At 47.2% G+C, this 19585-nt stretch overlaps 1 protein-coding gene across 1 annotated transcript in view; it reads right to left on the bottom strand.

The window, feature by feature from the left end:
- The window catches only part of LOC144494648 (A disintegrin and metalloproteinase with thrombospondin motifs 3-like), a 500070-nt gene that overhangs the window by 29369 nt on the left and 451116 nt on the right, over nt 1-19585 (bottom strand). Inside the window, exon 19 of the mRNA XM_078213852.1 lies at nt 4118-4281. Coding sequence (XP_078069978.1) covers nt 4118-4281 — 164 coding nt within the window. The remainder of the gene's footprint in view (nt 1-4117; nt 4282-19585) is intronic.

Here is a 19585-nt window from a genome sequence, read left to right as displayed (position 1 = left end):
AGGCCAACATCCCATTTGCCTTCTTGATCACCTGTTGTACCTGCAGACTGGGCTTTTGCGTCTCATGCACAAGGACCCCCAGGTCCCTTTGCACGGTAGCATGTTTTAATTTGTTTCCATTGAGATAGTAATCCCATTTGTTATTATTTCCTCCAAAGTGTATAACCTCGCATTTCTCAACGTTATACTCCATTTGCCATATCCTCGCCCACTCACTCAGCCTGGCAAATCTCTCTGCAGATCTTCTCCGTCCTCCACACGATTCACTTTTCCACTTATCTTTGTGTCGTCTGCAAACTTCGTTACCCTACACTCCGTCCCCTCCTCCAGATCATCTATATAAATGGTAAATAGTTGCGGCCCGAGTACCGATCCCTGCGGCACGCCACTAGTTACCTTCCTCCAACCGGAAAAACACCCATTTATTCCGACTCTTTGCTTCCTGTCGGATAGCCAGTCCCCAATCCACTTTAACACACTACCCCCAACTCCGTGTGCCCTAATCTTCTTCAGTAGCCTTTTATGGGGCACCTTATCAAACGCCTTTTGGAAATCCAAAAACACCGCATCCACCGGTTCTCCTCCATCAACCGCCCTAGTCACATCTTCATAAAAATCCAACATGTTCGTCAAGCACGACTTTCCCCTCATGAATCCATGCTGCGTCTGATTGATCGAACCATTTCTATCCAGATGCCCTGCTATCTCCTCTTTAATAATGGATTCCAGCATTTTCCCTACTACAGACGTTAAGCTGACCGGCCTATAGTTACCCGCCTTTTGTCTCCTTCCTTTTTTAAACAGCGGCGTAACATTAGCCGTTTTCCAATCAACCGGCACTACCCCAGAATGCAACGAGTTTTGATAAATAATCACTAACGCATCCACTATTACCTCTGACATTTCTTTCAATACCCTGGGATGCATTCCATCCGGACCCGGGGACTTGTCCACCTTCAGTCCCATTAGTCTACCCAGCACTGCCTCTCTGGTAACATTAATTGTATTAAGTATTTCTCCTGCTGCCAACCCTCTATCGTTAATATTTGGCAAACTATTTGTGTCCTCCACCGTGAAGACCGACACAAAAAACTTATTTAAAGACTCAGCCATATCCTCATTTCCCACTATTAACTCCCCCCTCTCGTCCTCCAAGGGTCCAACATTCACTCTAGCCACTCTATTCCTTTTTATATATTTATAAAAACTTTTACTATCATTTTTTATATTAATTGCTAGCCGAGCTTCATAGTCTAGCCTTCCTTTCTTTATCGCTTTCTTAGTCTCTCTTTGTTGTTTCTTAAATTTTTCCCAATCACTTGTTTCTCCACTATTTTTGGCCACTCTGTACGCAGCTGTTTTTATTTTAATACTCTCCTTTATTTCCTTCGTTATCCACGGCTGGTTCTCCCTTTTCTTACAATCCTTGTTTTTTGCTGGAATATATTTTTGCTGAGAACTGAAAAGGATCTCCTTAAAAATCCTCCACTGTTCCTCAGCTATCCTACCTGCCAGCCTGCTCTCCCAGTCTACCTTAGCCAATTCATCCCTCATCCTATCATATTTCCCTCTGTTCAAACAGAGGACACTGGTTTGGGACCAAACTTTCTCCTCTTCCATCTGAATCAGAAATTCGACCATATTGTGGTCACTAGACCCAAGAGGGTCCTTCACAATAAGATCCTTAATTCTACCTACCTCGTTACACAATACCAGATCCAAAATAGCTCGTTCCCTCGTCGGTTCCGTAACATGCTGTTCAAGGAAACTATCCCGACAGCATTCTAAGAACTCTTCCTCCATTCCACCCTTACCGACTTGAGTCTGCCAGTCAATGTGCATGTTGAAGTCCCCCATGATTATTGCCGTTCCGTTTTTACACGCATCCCTTATCTGCTTGTTTATAGCCCTCCCTACCTCAACATTATTATTTGGGGGCCTATATACCACACCTACTAGTGTCTTTCTCCCTCTACTATTCCTCATCTCTACCCATAATGATTCCACGTTTTGTTCCTCAGAGCCTATGTCATCCCTCAGTACTACCCTGATATTATCTCTTATTAATAGCGCGACCCCACCACCTTTTCCTTCCTGTCTATTCTTCCTAAACGCCTGATACCCCTGGATATTCATCTCCCAGTCCTGGTCACCTTTCAGCCACGTTTCTGTAATGGCCACTAGATCGTACCCACTCGTGCTGATTTGCACCATCAACTCATTTACCTTGTTCCGAATGCTTCGTGCATTCAGGCAAAGTGTCCTTATTCCAGCTTTTATCTGGACCCGCTTTGATGAGTCGCGAACACCCTCTCCCTCTACTCCCTTATCTAAATTACTGCCTTCATTCACTTGCACCCTCTCCTCTACCATTAATTTTGTAATTCCCCTTACCCCTGCATCCTCCACCCCATCAATTAGTTCCTTGATCCTAGTCAACTCTTCTAGCTCCCCTCCCCCCAACCTATCTAGTTTAAATTCTCCCCAGTAACCTTAGCCAACCTACCGGCCAGGATATTGGTCCCCGTGTGTGATATGTAAAATAAATAAACTAACATCCCATTAGTCTTTTCACTGCTCAGAGCATCTGCCTTCACATAGTGGAATGACTTAACCAGGCAGCTCATACTGTATCAATCATTCCATGGTTTCAACCACCCCAGACTTCCTCATCATTAACTGTTGCCCCTTGAGTTAACCTTTCCATGTTCTCTCTATTATTAAGGCTGCATTTCCATTGTCTGTCTTTGCCCCTGCCTAACTATTCCAATGCTAACCTAACTATTCCATTGCTGTCCTGGTCAGCCTCTGGTCTTCCAACCTCAAAATAAACTTGAGCTCATCCAAAATGCTGCTGTCCACAGTATAACTCTCAGGTCCCATTCACTCATCACCCTTTACTTGCTGGCCCACACTGGTTCCCAGTCAGTCAGATTTTTTGATTAAAGAATTCCTTATGTTCAAACACTCCATGCCCTTGCTCCTTCCTATTTTTGCTACTTCCTCCAGCTCTATAACTCTCTGAGGATTCTGTGTTCCTTCAATTCAGGTCTCTTATTCATCCCTCCTTCCTTTGACCCATCATTGGCAACTGTGCCTTCAGCTTTCTGGGTTCCAAGCTCTCAAATTCCCTTCTTACCCAGAAGGAAAATCAGTAAAAGCAGGAAATAAGAGTACTGGTCTGAACTGATCTTGTATACCTTAAAATGGAACACCAGTTAAAACTGGGAAATATGAATTCTGATCCAAACTGTTGTTTCTTAAAACCTACTACCTCCATGACCAAGCTTTTACATGCCTGAGTGTTTCTTTCATTGATTCATTGTAAATGTTTATCTGATTACATTCCACTGGAACAACTTGGGATATTTTACATAGAAACATAGAAACTAGAAGCATTTGGTCCTTCAAGCCTGCTCCGCCATTCATCTTGATCATGGCTGATCATCGAATTCAATATTCTGATCCCACCCTCCTTCCTCCCATATCCCATGATCCCTTTAGCCCCAAGAGCTATATCTAATTCTTCTTGAAATCAGACAATGTTTTGGCCTCAACTACATTTTACCATAGTAAATGCATCAAGGAAATGTAAACTGTTGTAATCCAAGAAATAGTATGAGGGAATGTGGCAAAGAGGATTCCTTTTACATCACATTCAGGAACAGATTAAACATAACCCACAGCCCTCCCTTCTCTGCAGAAAGTCTCAGGATTGCGTAAAATGAGAACAGCTACACTGCTAAATCTGAGTCACTCAAAAGATGAAACATCTTATGCATACACAGCTCTCCATCATTGCCCTTCCTGATCTAGGAAACACAAAGATCTGAAGTGTTTATGCCCAATTAGAATTTCCCTTACACCAATGATTGTCATACCAATACAGGTTATATTTACTGAACATAGTGTGAGTCAAATATGGGACACTGTAGTGGCTATGTCCCTTTAGTGACCAGCTTCCTGTTAGGAGCTGGAGATCAGTGATGCTGTCCTAAAGTTTTATTTCTACTTATCTGGAGATCTTGGGGCAGGATAATGTTCAAAGATTGGAAGTCGTTAGCCTTAACAAAATTCTTGCACGAGAGCTAAATCAGGCGACAGGAGAGTCACTCACCAGGACCACAACAGGATGATGCAAAGGACCATCAGTATGAAGAGTTTCTATGTCATCCTCCAAGGTGTATGCCCACTCTATGCCCAGTTCAATAAAAACCTTTGTCTTAGGTTTGTCCCCTTTGCCATTCAGAATGTAGTGGCCTGTAGCCTGGTTCTTGACAGCTGAGACATAAAATGAAGGTTTTTGTGTTCAAAAAATGCATAATAACATACATCAGAAAAGTTATCGCAGAATCTTATTTTCTGTTTGCAACAAAGTTGTGCCTGAATTTGATTCAATAACTCGGCTTCGGAAATACTGAATGACAGATATCATACAATTAAAATATTGTATGGATTAAGGTAATCACTCAATATTATTTTAAACTATGCAGGAAAGTTAGCATGAGTTGCTTGCATTAATAATGTGTTATGAGCAATGTATATATTAATCAAGAATGGCCTTCATATTAAACCGATATCAGGAAAAACTCTTTATTCAAACAGTTGGAAAAAAATGGCCCGGAAGAGATAATGGAAGACCAGGAAACTTGCAGGTCCCTTAACTGAGGGACTAGATGAGAATTAAGGTAATCAAGGAATCACTTACAGTTCTGTATGAATGAGTCTAATAAAATAAGTAAGTTATTCGGAGACTGAACTTCAATAGAAATTTTACATATCACAGGATAAACATTGCTAGAATTATGATACTGGAGGCTGAGTTTTGCTTGGATGTTTACAGTAGTGGAGGGTATGTTTTAATGGACATAAGGCCTTTTCTTGCCCTGGATATTTATGTCCTTACAGTCATGTAGGAAAAGAACACAAATATTCATTGATGCTTGCTTTCTGTTATTTTTCTGCTCATTGCAATTATTTTCTCTTTGCCATATTTTTCCCTCTCCTATTAAAGGTGGTTAATCTTGAATGCTGAGATATTGTTTCATAAGGCTTGGATTCCTCTATGATTTTTCTCAAACAGCCATTTTGATAGGTGAGCTTCATTGATGTCAGTAGACAATTCAATAGCCAAGCTCAACCATGATCTCATCTGACAGCCTCCCATGCATTTGCCAGCAGGGTTCATGCACAGCAACCACTTCCAGCAGAGATATTCAGGCAGCAGCCAGGAATAAGTGCTTAGCTGATGCTTCAATCATCAACTAGTCAGCATTGAAGCTAACAATAACATCCATACTAGTGCCTAGGCACAGATCAGGCAACTCAGCAGAGTGTCTAATCGATCCTACAATCCTTTTGCTCTGGATGACCCACTTACATACTGAGCAACCTTGTTAAACTACTAGGGGGAGCCCTTTAAATTCAGAAACTTCATTGCTAGGCATTCAACCATGATTCTACTTCCTGACATTCATACGACTACAAGGAGGAATTGTTAAAGTTGTCTGTTGACATTATTCATCAATGCATAATGGAAACCTCAGTAAAGCAATGTTTCACTTTTGAATATGGACGGCTCATAGAAATCATAGAAACCCTACAGTACAGAAAGAGGCCATTCGGCCCATCGAGTCTGCACCGACCACAATCCCACCCAGGCCCTACCCCCACATATTTACCCACTAATCTCTCTAACCTACACATCTCAGGACACTAAGGGGCAATTTTTAGCATAGCCAATCAACCTAACCCGCACATCTTTGGACTGTGGGAGGAAACCGGAGCACCCGGAGGAAACCCACGCAGACACGAGGAGAATGTGCAAACTCCACACAGACAGTGACCCAAGCCGGGAATCGAACCCAGGTCCCTGGAGCTGTGAAGCAGCAGTGCTAACCACTGTGCTACCGTGCCGCTCACAGCACAGACCTGAAAATTGGCTTTAAAATCTCACATCATTGCTTTGAATAATTACTGTTCATCTACTGCTGCTATTTTTAGACCCCTACATTTTATGGTTATGGGTCAAGTGAAAACAACAGTCAGTCTCAGGTTGTCATGCCTCCATGAGACAGATTTTTCTTACACATTAACATTTTCTTTACATATTAACATTACAAAAACAAATGACACAAATGGGAAGTTGGACTTTGAAACTGCAATACTATGGGGAAGATCAAGAGGATCAAGTAACAGTTTGGTAGTAAAGAACTTGAGTATTGCTGAAAAGATACATGCTGTCAAAACTTTTCAACTTGGACTCATCAGGACAGATGCAATGATGGCAAATTTCAAAGGGAGCAACAATTTATATTGTAGAAGAAAATGTGCCTATTTATTGGCAAGTCAACTCTGATTGATCAAGCCAATGAGAATGTACCAGGAAACTATTGGTACCCACTCTTTTTATTTATCTCAAAAAAGACACAATGCCTGGGCATGCTCCTTTAGCCTGCAGAGGACAAGTGTCAACAGAGGGCAGTCGAGAAACTTCACTGAGGAGCATTCTGAGAGAAGTCGGCGTAGTCACCTCGACTGAACAGCAGGTTGCAGAAGAACTGGTGTCAAGGAACGGTTAAGCCCGAAACTTTACATTAGTGTTTTTCTCTCTCCCTCCTTCCTCCTCTAACCAGAAAAAGGGCACAGACCTTACAGGTCAGAAAGTGTCGTGAGACCAATGGATGCAGCTGATTAGTGAGTAAGTCCTGGCAGATATTTCCAAACCATATTAAATTGAAACTCATTGTTTAGGCAAGCATAGGAGATTATTTGATTTATTTCTTTTTAGAAAAGTCTTATAAAGTTTTCAACTTAAAGGGTTTAGTCATGGCAGGAGAGCTCAAAGCTGTGGTTTGCTCTTCTTGCTCCATGTGGGAGGCCAGACACATTTCCAGTGCCTGGGGCCAACATGTGTGCAGGAAGAATGTCCGGTACAACTCCTGGAAGCTTGAGTTTCGGAGCTGGAACAGTGACTGGGGATACTGTGGAGCATCCGCGAGTCTAAGAGCATTGTGGATAGCACATTTAGGGAGGTGGTCACATCACAGCTGAATGGACATGAGGAAGGAAGTGAATGGATCACCACCAGGCAGTCCAAGAGATATAGGCAGGTAGTTCAGGAGTTCCCAGGGGTCTCGCTCACGAATCAGTATTCCGTTCTGGAGGCTGATGAGAGCGCTGGTTCCTCTAGGGTGTGCAGACAGAGCCAAGCTTCTGACACCACAGGCAGCCTGTCTGTACAGAAGGGGGGGGGGGTGCTAAAGAGAGGCAAGGCAATAGTAAAAGGGGACTCTATTGTCAGGGGTACAGATAGGCGTTACTGTGGCTGTCAACGTGACTCCAGGATAGTATGTTGCCTTCCTGGTGCTGGAATCTGGAATGTTACTAAATGGCTGCAGCGCATTCTGAAGGGGGAGGGTGTTAAAGGCAGAGGTCATGGTGATGACAAATATAGAAAGAGTGATGATGTCTTGCATCAAGAATTCAAGGAGTTAGACAGTAGACTAAAAAAGCAAGATCTTTCGGGTTGTAATCTCTGGATTACTCCCAGTGTCACATGCTAGCGAGCACAGAAATAGGAGGATAGTGCAGATGATGCATGGCTTAAGATTTGGTGCAGGAGGGAGTGTCTTAGATTCCTGGATCACTGTGACCATTGCTGGGGAAGGTGGGACCTGTACAAATGGGACAGTCTACATCTGAACCAGAACGGGACTAACATTCTTGTGGGATGTTTTGTTAGTGCTGTTGGGAGGAGTTTAAACTAATTTGGCAGGAGAGGGGGGGGGGGCACAGAATCATATAGTAAAACAAACAAGTCAGAGGGAGTGCAGCTGTTGATGCACTATCAATTACAACGCGGAGACTTCTGAGAATGAGGGAAAACTAATAGGCTTTTATTCACTGAGAACAGCACACCCTTGGAGCTGACCTGGTCTGAACTGAGGCAAGGAGGAGGGACCATCACCTTTATACCCCACTCTGGGTGGAAAGGGAGGGGTCCCAGGTGGAAAGGGAGGAGTCTCGGGCCAGGTGCAGCATGGGTGTGTCCAGGTACATACATGTAGTAACAGTGGTTCACCACATTCACCCCTCCTTTAAAAAAGAGTCCGGCGGGGTGGGTGGAACCATATGTACAGGAGTATATATACATAGAAAAGTCACAAGCTGAGGTGAGGCGTCGGCCCTTCACAGGTTCAGCCTGTCGGGCGGCTTGACTAGTCGTTGTGACCGCCGCAGTACCGGTCGGGGGGTTGCTGCCGGTGGCAGGGTGGAGCCGCTCAAATCCGCCGTCGTCCCATCTGGTCTGGTCCTGCGTGGTGACTCCGGGGGCTCAGGCGAGCTGCGTACAATAGGCAAAGATGTAAGCGGACCTGGTGCTACCGGAACAGAGAGGTTTAGGGGTGTGGGGTCATCGTGGGCTCCGGGGCACCCGGAGGTGCCAGGTCCTGGATAGAGACTGTGTCCTCCCGCCCATCGTGGTATGCCACATAGGCATATTGGGGGTTGGTGTGGAGGAGCTGGACTTTCTCAATTAGGGGATCCGACTTATGGGGTCGTACATGCCTCCGGAGCAGAACTGGGCCTGGGTACGCCAGCCACGACGGTAGTGCGATTCCCGAGGAGGACATCCTCGGGAAAGCAAACATCCGCTTGTGGGGAGTGGCGTTGGTGGCTGTACACAGGAGGGACCGGATTGAGTGTAGTGCATCGGGGAGTACTTCTTGCCAGCGGGAGACTGGAAGGCCTTTAGACCGTAGCGCTAGTAGAACGGCCTTCCAGACTGTCACGTTCTCCCTCTCCACCTGTCCGTTACCCCTGGGGTTGTAGCTGGTAGTCCTACTCGAGGCTATGCCCTTGGAGAGCAGGTACTGACGCAGCTCATCGCTCATGAATGAGGATCCCCGGTCGCTCTGGATATAGTTGGGGTACCCGAACAGGGTGAAGAGGCCGTGCAGGGCCTTGACGACCGTGGTCGAGGTCATGTCTGAGCAGGGGATGGCAAAGGGGAATCGGGAGTACTCATCTATCACGTTGAGGAAATAGATGTTGCGGTCAGAAGAAGGGGCCCTTTGAAATCGACGCTGAGGCGTTCAAAAGGGCGGGTGGCTTTTATGAGGTGTGCCTGGTCCGGCCGATAGAAGTGTGGCTTACATTCAGCACAGACCGGACAGTGTCTGGTTATAGACCGGACGTCCTCAACAGAATAGGGCAGATTATGGGCTTTAATAAAATGGTAGCGCCTGGTGACCCCCGGGTGACAAAGGTCATTGTGGAGAGTCTGTAGCTGGTTCACCTGCGCGTTAGCACATGTTCTGCAAGACAGGGCGCCTGGAGGCTCATTGAGCTTCCCGGGTCGGTATAAGATATCATAATTGTAGGTGGAGAGGTCAATCCTCCACCTCAGTATCTTATCATTCTTAATCTTGCCCCTCTGCGCGTTGTTGAACATGAACGCCACTGAACGTTGGTCCGTGAGCAAGGTGAACCGTCGGCCAGCTAGGTAGTGGCGCCAGTGTCGCACCGCTTCGATGATGGCCTCAGCCTCCTTCTCGACTGAGGAGTGTCGGATTTCCGAGCCCTGAAGGGTTCGTGAGAAGAAGGCTATGGGTCTGCCAGCCTGGTTGAGGGTGGCGGCCAGGGCGAAGTCAGACGCATCACTCTCCACCTGAAAGGGGATTGACTCGTCCACAGCGTGCATTGTGGCCTTTGCGATGTCCACCTTGATGCGGTTGAAGGCCGAGCGGGCCTCTCCCGACAGGGGAAAAAGGGTGGATTTGATAAGCAGACGGGCCTTATCCGCGTATTTAGGGACCCACTGGGCGTAGTATGAGAAGAAACCCAGGCATCTCCTCAGTGCTTTAAGCGTGGTCGGGAGGGGAGTTCCATAAGGGGGCGCATGCGGTCGGGATCGGGGCCGATGACCCCGTTTTCCACCACATATCCCAGGATGGCGAGGTGGTGAGTGCGGAAGACACACTTCTCCTTATTATAGGTCAGATTTAGGAGAGTGGCCGTACGGAGGAATTTGTTAAGGTTGGCGTCGTGGTCCTGCTGATCATGGCCGCAGATGGTGATGTTATCCAGGTACGGAAAGGTAGCCCGCAGCCTGTTCTGGTCCACCATTCGGTCCATTTCGCGCTGGAAGACCGAGACCCCGTTGGTGACGCCGAAGGGAATCCTAAGAAAATGGTAGAGGCGGCTATCCGCCTCGAAAGCCGTATATTTGCGATCCTCCGGGCGGATGGGGAGCTGGTGGTAGGTCGACTTGAGGTCTATTGTGGAGACCACCCGGTATTGCGCAATCCGATTGACCATGTCGGATATGCGCGGAAGGGGATACACATCCAGCTGCGTGTACCGGTTGATGGTCTGACTATAATCGATGACCATCCGGTGTTTCTCCCCAGTTTTGACCACTACCACCTGCGCTCTCCAAGGGCTGGTGCTCGCCTCAATGATCCCTTCCTTCAGGAGCCGCTGGACCTCGGACCTAATGAAGGTCCTGTCCCTCGCACTGTATCGTCTGCTCTTAGTGGCAATGAGCTTACACTCGGGGGTGAGGTGTTCGAACAGCGGTGGGGGGGTGACTTGGAGGGTCGAAAGGCCGCAGGTGGTGCGCGGTGGGTAGTCCAGGAACTGAGGGTTGCAGACCGAGATCGGGGAAAGGGGCCCGTTGTACTGTAGCGTGACGCTCTTAAGATGTGTCATGAAGTCGAGGCCCAAGAGTACGGGAGCGCAGAGGTGTGGGAGCACCAGGAGCTTAAAATTTGCGTAATCGGTCCCCCGAAACGTAAGAGTCACCACACAGTACCTGATGACATCCACGGAGCGGGACTTTGAGGCCAAGGAAATGGTTTGTTTGACTGGCCATACCGAAAGGACTTAGCGGCGCACAGTATCGGGGTGGACAAAGCTCTCCGTACTCCCGCTGTCAAACAAACAATTTCCCGCACGGCCGTTTACCTGTATGTCCATCATGGACCTGGCGAGCTGATGTGGACAAGACTAGTCCAGCTGGATTGCTGCCACCGTAGATCCCGAAGAGTCATCAGCCAGCGTCCAAGATGGCGGCTCCCCTGTCTCGCATGCGGTCGGCTGCATCCAAGATGGCGGCCCCCTTGACTCCCCAGCGGCCGATGGCATCCAAAATGGCGGCTCCCCGGGCTCACACGTGGTCGCTGGTGTCCAAGATGGCGGCCCCCTTGACTCCCACGCGGCTGATGGCGATCGGGTTTTCTGTTCCCTTGGGTCGCATGCTGCGCTGTTCAGTTTCGACTTTGCCTTGCAGACTTTCGCGTAGTGGCCTTTCTTTCCACACCCTGAGCAGAACGCCTCCCTTGCCGGGCAGCGTTGTCGGGGGTGTTTCGCTAGGCCGCAAAAATAACACTTCGGGGCTGCCGCGGCCGTTGAGTCATTGGTGGGGCGCTGTGTGGCATAAGTCGGAGGCCCCCCTAGGTACTGGGATGATATTGGCCGTGAGGCCCACAATGCCGCGTGGTCGGGCGTGTACGCCTCGAGGTTACGTGATGCTACTTCAAGGGATTCAGCGAGCGCTACAGTTTTTGGAAGATCTAGCCCACCTTGTTCTTGCAGGCGCTGTCGAATGTAGTTGGATGCGATGCCCGTAACGTAGGCATCGTGGATCAAGTCTTCTGTATACTGCGCAGCAGATACGGCCTTACAGTTACAAGCACTGCTGAGCGCACGGAGTTCGCGGAGGAACTGTGCATTTGATTCCCCCGGCCGCTGTTTATGGGTAGCTAGCAGATGCCTGGCGTAGACTTCGTTCGTCTGTTGGCTGTATTGGCTCTTTAAGAGCGCTAGCGCATCAGCGTACGTTTCTGCGTCACAGATGGTGGCAAAAACTGCGTCGCTTACCCGGGCGTTGAGCACGTGTAGCTTGTCTGCATCGGACTGGACGACCGTGGAGGCTCCGAGGAAGGCTTCGAAGCACTTCAGCCAGTGATTAAAGCTGTTGGCTGCCCCAGGCGCTTGTGGATCCAAATTTAGAGTGTCAGGCTTTAAAAGCTGCTCCATCCTGTTTTTTCTTTCAGTGAATAAAATTGATGCGCTATCAATTACAACGCGGAGACTTCTGAGAGTGAGGGAAAAGTAATAGGCTTTTATTCACTGAGAACAGGAGCACACCCTTGTAGCTGACCTGGTCTGAACTGAGGCAAGGAGGAGGGACCATCACCTTTATACCCCACTCTGGGTGGAAAGGGAGGGGTCCCAGGTGGAAAGAGAGGAGTCTCGGGCCAGGTGCAGCATGGGTGTGTCCAGGTACATACAGCTGTGGTGAACCACTGTTACTACATGTATCAAGTTTCAACAAAGTAAGGCCAGGCTGGATGGCCTCTACTTTAACGATGTGGAGATGCCGGCGTTGGACTGGGGTAAGCACAGTAAGAAGTCTCACAACACCAGGTTAAAGTCCAACAGGTTTATTTGGTAGCAAATACCATAAGCTTTTGGTATTTGCTACCAAATAAACCTGTTGGACTTTAACCTGGTGTTGTGAGACTTCTTACTGTGCTCTACTTTAACACCAGGAGTATTGCAGTTTAAACGGATGAGTTGAGGGCGATGATTGACATCTGCAAGTGTGATATAGTAGCCATCACACAGATATGGTTGAGGGAAAGACACGATTGACAACTAAACATTCCGGGATACAGAATCTTCAGGCGAGACAGAGGAGGAGGTAAAAAAGGAAGAGGTATCGTATTATTAGTTAAAGAGTCATTAAGTGAAGGTAATACCTTGGAGCGGACATCAAATGAAGCTTTTTAGGAATAAAAAAGGGCAGCCACATTGTTAAGTGTTTATTATAGACTACCAAATAGTCAGAGGGATATTGAGGAGCAAATATGTGCTCAGTTGTGAAGGTGTGTAAAAATAATAATAGGGTTATTATAATGAGGTGATTTAACTTTCCCAACATTAACTGTGAGATACATCGCTTTAAGGGCTTGGATGGAGTAGATTTCTTGAAAAGTGTGCAGGAGAACTTTTTAAATCAATATGTGGAGGGTCCAACAAGAGAGGGAGCTGTGCTGGTACTGATTCTGGGGAATGAAGCCCGACAGGTGGTTGAAGTGGTGGTGGGGGAGCATTTTAATGATAGCGATCACAACATGGTACAATTTAAGCTTGTTATGGACAGGGAAATAGACAAGCTGGAAAAAAAAGTTATGGGGAGAGTAGATTTTAGTAAAATAAGACAGGATCTGGCCATGGTAGACTGGGAACAACTGCTAACGGGAACATCGACAGAACGGCAGTGGGATTCAAAAAGGAAATGGAGTGTGTGTAGGCCCAGCATGTTCCCTCGAAGGTGATAGGTAGGAGTAACAAGCCCAGAGAACCATGGATGACCAGAGATATTCAGAGTACAATGAGAAGGAAAAAAAAGACTTTTAAAAAGTATAAGGGCAGCAAATCAGTGGAGACATCAGTGAGGTACAGAAAGTGCAGGGTGGAGCTTAAGAAAGCAATTAGGGAAGCAAAGAGGGGATATAAGAAAGCTCTGGCTGGTAAAAGTAGGAAAAATCCCAAGATATTATTTAAGTGTAATTTAATCAATAGGAATAGGATAACCAGGGAAAGAGTAGGGCCCATAAGGGACTGAGGGGGCAACCTGTGGGTGGCGCCAGAGGACACTGGTAGAACGCTGAATGAATACTACACACCCGTCTTCACCCAAGAGAATGAAGACGATGGTATGGAATTCAGGGAGAGAGGCTGGGAGGTTCTTGAGCAAATTGACAGAGGGAAGGACAAGATATTGGAGGTGTTGGCAGCCTTAAAAGTGGACAAATCTCTAGGTCCGAATGAATTGTGCCCAAAGCTGCTGTGGGACGCAAGGGAAGAGATTGCACGGGCTCGGACCCAAATTTTCAATTCCTCTCTGGTTACGGGGGGAGATGCCAGACAACTGGAGAACATAGAACATAGAACAGTACAGCACAGAACAGGCCCTTCGGCCCACGATGTTGTGCCGAGCTTTATCTGAAACCAAGATCAAGCTATCCCACTCCCTATCATCCTGGTGTGCTCCATGTGCCTATCCAATAACCGCTTAAATATTCCTAAAGTGTCTGACTCCACTATCACTGCAGGCAGTCCATTCCACACCCCAACCACTCTCTGCGTAAAGAACCTACCTCTGATATCCTTCCTGTATCTCCCACCACGAACCCTATAGTTATGCCCCCTTGTAATAGCTCCATCCACCCGAGGAAATAATCTTTGAACGTTCACTCTATCTATCCCCTTCATCATTTTATAAACCTCTATTAAGTCTCCCCTCAGCCTCCTCCGCTCCAGAGAGAACAGCCCTAGCTCCCTCAACCTTTCCTCATAAGACCTACCTCCAAACCAGGCAGCATCCTGGTAAATCTCCTCTGCACTCTTTCCAGCGCTTCCACATCCTTCTTACAGTGAGGTGACCAGAACTGCACACAATATTCCAAATGTGGTCTCACCAAGGTCCTGTACAGTTGCAGCATAACCCCACGGCTCTTAAACTCCAACCCCCTGTTAATAAAAGCTAACACACTATAGGACTTCTTCACAGCTCTATCCACTTGAGTGGCAACCTTTAGAGATATGAACCCCAAGATCTGTGGATATGAACCCCAAGATCTCTCTGTTCCTCCACAGTCTTCAGAACCCTACCTTTGACCCTGTAATCCACATTTAAATTAGTCCTACCAAAATGAATCACCTCACATTTATCAGGGTTAAACTCCATTTGCCATTTTTCAGCCCAGCTTTGCATCCTATCTATGTCTCTTTGCAGCCTACAACAGCCCTCCACCTCATCCACTACTCCACCAATCTTGGTGTCATCAGCAAATTTACTGATCCACCCTTCAGCCCCCTCCTCTAAGTCATTAATAAAAATCACAAAGAGCAGAGGACCAAGCACTGATCCCTGCGGCACTCCGCGAGCAACCTGCCTCCAATCCGAAAATTTTCCATCCACCACCACCCTCTGTCTTCGATCAGACAGCCAGTTACCTATCCAATCGGCCAACTTTCCCTCTATCCCACACCTCCTCACTTTCATCATAAGCCGACCATGGGGGATCTTATCAAAGGCCTTACTAAAATCCATGTATATGACATCAACTGCCCTACCTTCATCAACACACTTAGTTACCTCCTCAAAAAATTCTATCAAATTTGTGAGGCACGACTTGCCCTTCACGAATCCGTGCTGACTATCCCGGATTAATCCGCATCTTTCTAAATGGTCGTAAATACCATCTCTAAGGGCCTTTTCCATCAATTTACCAACCACCGAAGTAAGACTAACCGGTCTATAATTACCAGGGTCATTTCTATTCCCTTTCTTAAACAGAGGAACAACATTTGCCATTCTCCAGTCCTCTGGCACCATCCCTGTGGACAGCGAGGACCCAAAGATCAAAGCCAAAGGCTCTGCAATCTCATCCCTTGCCTCCCAAAGAATCCTAGGATATATTTCATCAGGCCCAGGGGACTTATCGACATTCAGTTTATTCAAAACTGCCAGGACATCCTCCCTCCGAACATCTATTTCCTCCAGCCTCTTAGCCTGTAACACCTTCTCTTCCTCAAAAACATGGCCCCTCTCCTTGGTGAACACTGAAGAAAAGTATTCATTCATCATCTCGCCTATCTCTACTGACTCCATACACAAGTTCCCACTACTGTCCTTGACCGGCCCTAACCTCACCCTGGTCATTCTTTTATTCCTCACATAAGAGTAAAAAGCCTTGGGGTTTTCCTTGATCCGACCCACCAAGGACTTCTCGTGTCCCCTCCTTGCTCTCCTAAGCCCCTTTTTCAGCTCATTCCTTGCTAACTTGTAACCCTCAATCGAACCATCTGAACCTTGTTTCCTCATCCCTACATAAGCTTCCCTCTTCCTTTTCACAAGACATTCCACCTCTTTCGTGAACCATGGTTCCCTCACTCGGCCATTTTCTCCCTGCCTGACAGGGACATACCTATCAAGGACATCCAGTATTTGTTCCTTGAAAAAGTTCCACTTTTCATTAGTTCCTTTCTCTGACAGTTTCTGTTCCCAACTTATGCCCCCTAATTCTTGCCTAATCGCATCATAATTACCTCTCCCCCAATTGTAAATCTTGCCCTGCCGTACGGCCCTAACCCTCTCCATTGCAATAACAAAAGACACCGAATTGTGGTCACTATCTCCAAATTGCTCTCCCACAACCAAATCTAACACTTGGCCCGGTTCATTTCCCAGTACCAAATCCAACGTGGCCTCACCTCTTGTCGGCCTATCCACATATTGTGTCAGGAAACCCTCCTGCACACACTGCACAAAAACTGCCCCATCTGAACTATTTGACCTACAAAGGTTCCAATCAATATTTGGAAAGTTAAAGTCCCCCATGACAACTACCCTGCGACCCCCACACATATCCATAATCTGCTTAGCAATTTCTTCCTCCACATCTCTATTACTATTTGGGGGCCTATAGTAAACTCCTAACAACGTGACCGCTCCTTTCCTATTTCTAACCTCAGCCCATATTACCTCAGTGTGCAGATCCCCCTCGAAGTGCCTTTCCGCAGCCGTTAAACTATCCTTGATTAACAATGCCACTCCTCCACCTCTTTTACCAGCTTCCCTACACTTAGTGAAACATCTATACCCCGGAACGTCCAACAACCATTCCTGTCCTTGTTCTACCCATGTCTCCGTAATGGCCACAACATCGTAGTCCCAAGTACCAATCCACGCCCCAAGTTCATCTACCTTGTTCCGGATGCTCCTTGCATTGAAGTAGACACACTTCAACCCACCTTCCTGTCTACCGGTACCCACCCTTGACCATGATACCTTCCTCAATACCTCACCACCCTCACTGACTTCCGGACTACAACTCCTTTTCCCACTCCCCTGACAAATTAGTTTAAACCCCCCTGAAGAGCCGTAACAAATTTCCCTCCTAGGATATTGGTGCCCCTCTGGTTCAGGTGCACCCCGTCCTGTTTGTACAGGTCCCACCTTCCCCAGAATGTGTTCCAATTATCCACGTATCTGAAACCCTTCCTCCTACCCCATCCCTGCAACCACATGTTTAACTGCACTCTCTCCCCGTTCCTCAACTCGCTATCACGTGGCACCGGCACCGTACCAGAGATGACCACATGTTTTGTCTTGGCTCTCAGCTTCCAGCCCAGCTCCAGAAATACCTGCTTTAAATCCTCGTCCCTTCTCTTACCTATGTCATTGGTACCAATGTGTACCACGACTTGTGACTGTTTCCCCTCCCCCTTCAGAATCCGGAAAACACGGTCTGAGACGTCACGGACTTTGGCATCCGGTAGGCAACATACCATCCGTGAGTCTCTCTTGCTGCCACAGAACTTCCTATCTATCTCTCTAACTAACGAGTCCCCAATAACTATTGCCCTCCCGCTCTGCCCCTTACCCTCCTGAGCCACAGAGACGGACACAGTGCTGGAGATCCTCTCACTGCGGCTCACCACTGGTATGTCACCCCCCTCAACCGTATCCAAAGCGGAATACTTGTTGCTAAGGGGAACGACCACCGGGGATCCCTGCACGGACTGTTTGCTACCAAATAAACCTGTTGGACTTTAACCTGGTGTTGTGAGACTTCTTACTGTGCTTACCCCAGTCCAACGCCGGCATCTCCACATCAGGACTGCTTCCTCCCAGCCCCTCTCACCGTCACCCATCTGTTTTCATTCCTCGGAGTAACTGTATTCCTAAAGCTTCTGTCTATGGCCACCTCTGTGTCCCTAATGATCCTAAGTTCATCCAACTCCAGCTCCAGTTCCCTAACACGGTTTTGGAGGAGCTGCAGATGGGTGCACTTCCCACAGGTGTAATCAGCAGGGACACTGTCGTCGTCCCTCACCTCAAACATAGTGCAAGAGGAACATAGCACTGCCTGCACACCCATCCCCTCTAGATACCTTGCCAGTACCAGGTAGAAAGTGCAAAAATGAATTAAACTCACCCCTGCTCGCCCTTTCTGCCTAAGCCCTGTGAGCCAAAGCCTTATAGCTCACACTCTGCTTCCCACACACTCAAGCCCTGTGAGCCAAAGCCTTATAGCTCACACTCTACTTCCCACACATTCAAGCCCTGTGAGCCAAAGCCTTATAGTTCACACTCTGCTTCCCACACACTCTGCTGCCCACTGTATACTGCAGCCTACCTTTTATACTTCACGCGCTTAAAAAACCCTTCCCAGACTTCATAGCAGCCCACTTCCAGTTTTCACTTTAAACTTAAAATACTACTGCAAAAGTAAAGGCCAAACAAAAACACACACTAGCTGACTAATTAAATAAATAAACAGTTCAATTAATCTCTCACCAGCACTGCTGCCTCCAATCACTCCCTCTCAGCTTGCTCCAGTGGAACAATGAATATGGTTCCACTATTTAAGAAGAGTTGTAGAGATAAACCACGGAACTACAGACCAGTGAGTCTCATGTCAGTGGTAGGGAAACTATTGGAGAAACTTCTGAAGGAGAGCATCTACCTCCACTTGGAGAGGAAAAGCTTGATCAGGGAGAGTCACCATGGCTTCATCAGAGGGAGGTCATGCCTAACAAATTTGATTGAATCTTTTGAGGTGGTGACCAGGTGTGTAGATGAGATGCCTCCCGCAGCAGCCTAGTGCAATCGATGTAGTTTATATGGATTTCAGCAAAGCCTTTGACAAGGTTTCACATGGGAGACTTGCAAAGAAGGTAAATGCACATGGGATACAGGGTGATTTGATAAAGTGGATTCAAAATTGGCTCAGTTGTGGGAGACAGAGGGTGGATGTCAGAAGGCTGCTTTAGTGACTGGAAACCAGCGTCCAGTGGTGTACCCACTATTATTCACCATTTATATAGTTGACAGAGATGACTACGTGGGGGGAGGATTAGTAAGTTTGCAGATGACACAAAGGTTGGTTGTGTGGTTAACAGTGAGGCATGGTCTCTTGGGCTACAAGAAGATATAGATGGAATGGTCAAATGGGCATGTAAGTGGCAGATGGAATTTAACCCTGAAAAGTGTGAGGTGATACACTTTGGAAAAAGTAATTTGACAAGGAAGTATTCAATGAATTGTGGGAAACTAGGAAGTTCTGTGAATCAAAGGGACCTTGATGTTTTTGTCCACACATCTCTGAAGGTGGAAGAGCATGTTAGTAGAGTGATTAAAAAGGCATATGGGGGACTTGCCTTTATCAGTTGAGGCATAGATTATAAACTCAGGGAAGTCATGTTGGAGTTTTATATAACTTTGGTGAGGCCACAGCTAGAGTAGTGTGTGCAGTTCCGGTCACCATGTTATAGGAAGGATGTGATTGCATTGGAGGGGGTGCAGAAGAGACTCACCAGGATGCTGCCTGGGATGGAACATTTAAGTTATGAAGAGAGGTTGGGTAGGCTTGGGTTGTTTACATTGGAGCAGAGAAGACTGAGGTGTGATCTGATCGAGGTGTACAAGATTATGAGGGACATAGACAGAGTGGATAAGGAGCAACTGTTAAATGAAGGGTCAGTCATGAGGGGGACATCGGTT

Source organism: Mustelus asterias, chromosome 6, assembly GCF_964213995.1.
Source record: "Mustelus asterias chromosome 6, sMusAst1.hap1.1, whole genome shotgun sequence".
Classification (NCBI taxonomy): domain Eukaryota; kingdom Metazoa; phylum Chordata; class Chondrichthyes; order Carcharhiniformes; family Triakidae; genus Mustelus; species Mustelus asterias.
The sequence above is the reverse complement of the archived record's forward strand: the minus strand, read 5'-3'. Positions and strand labels throughout refer to the sequence as shown.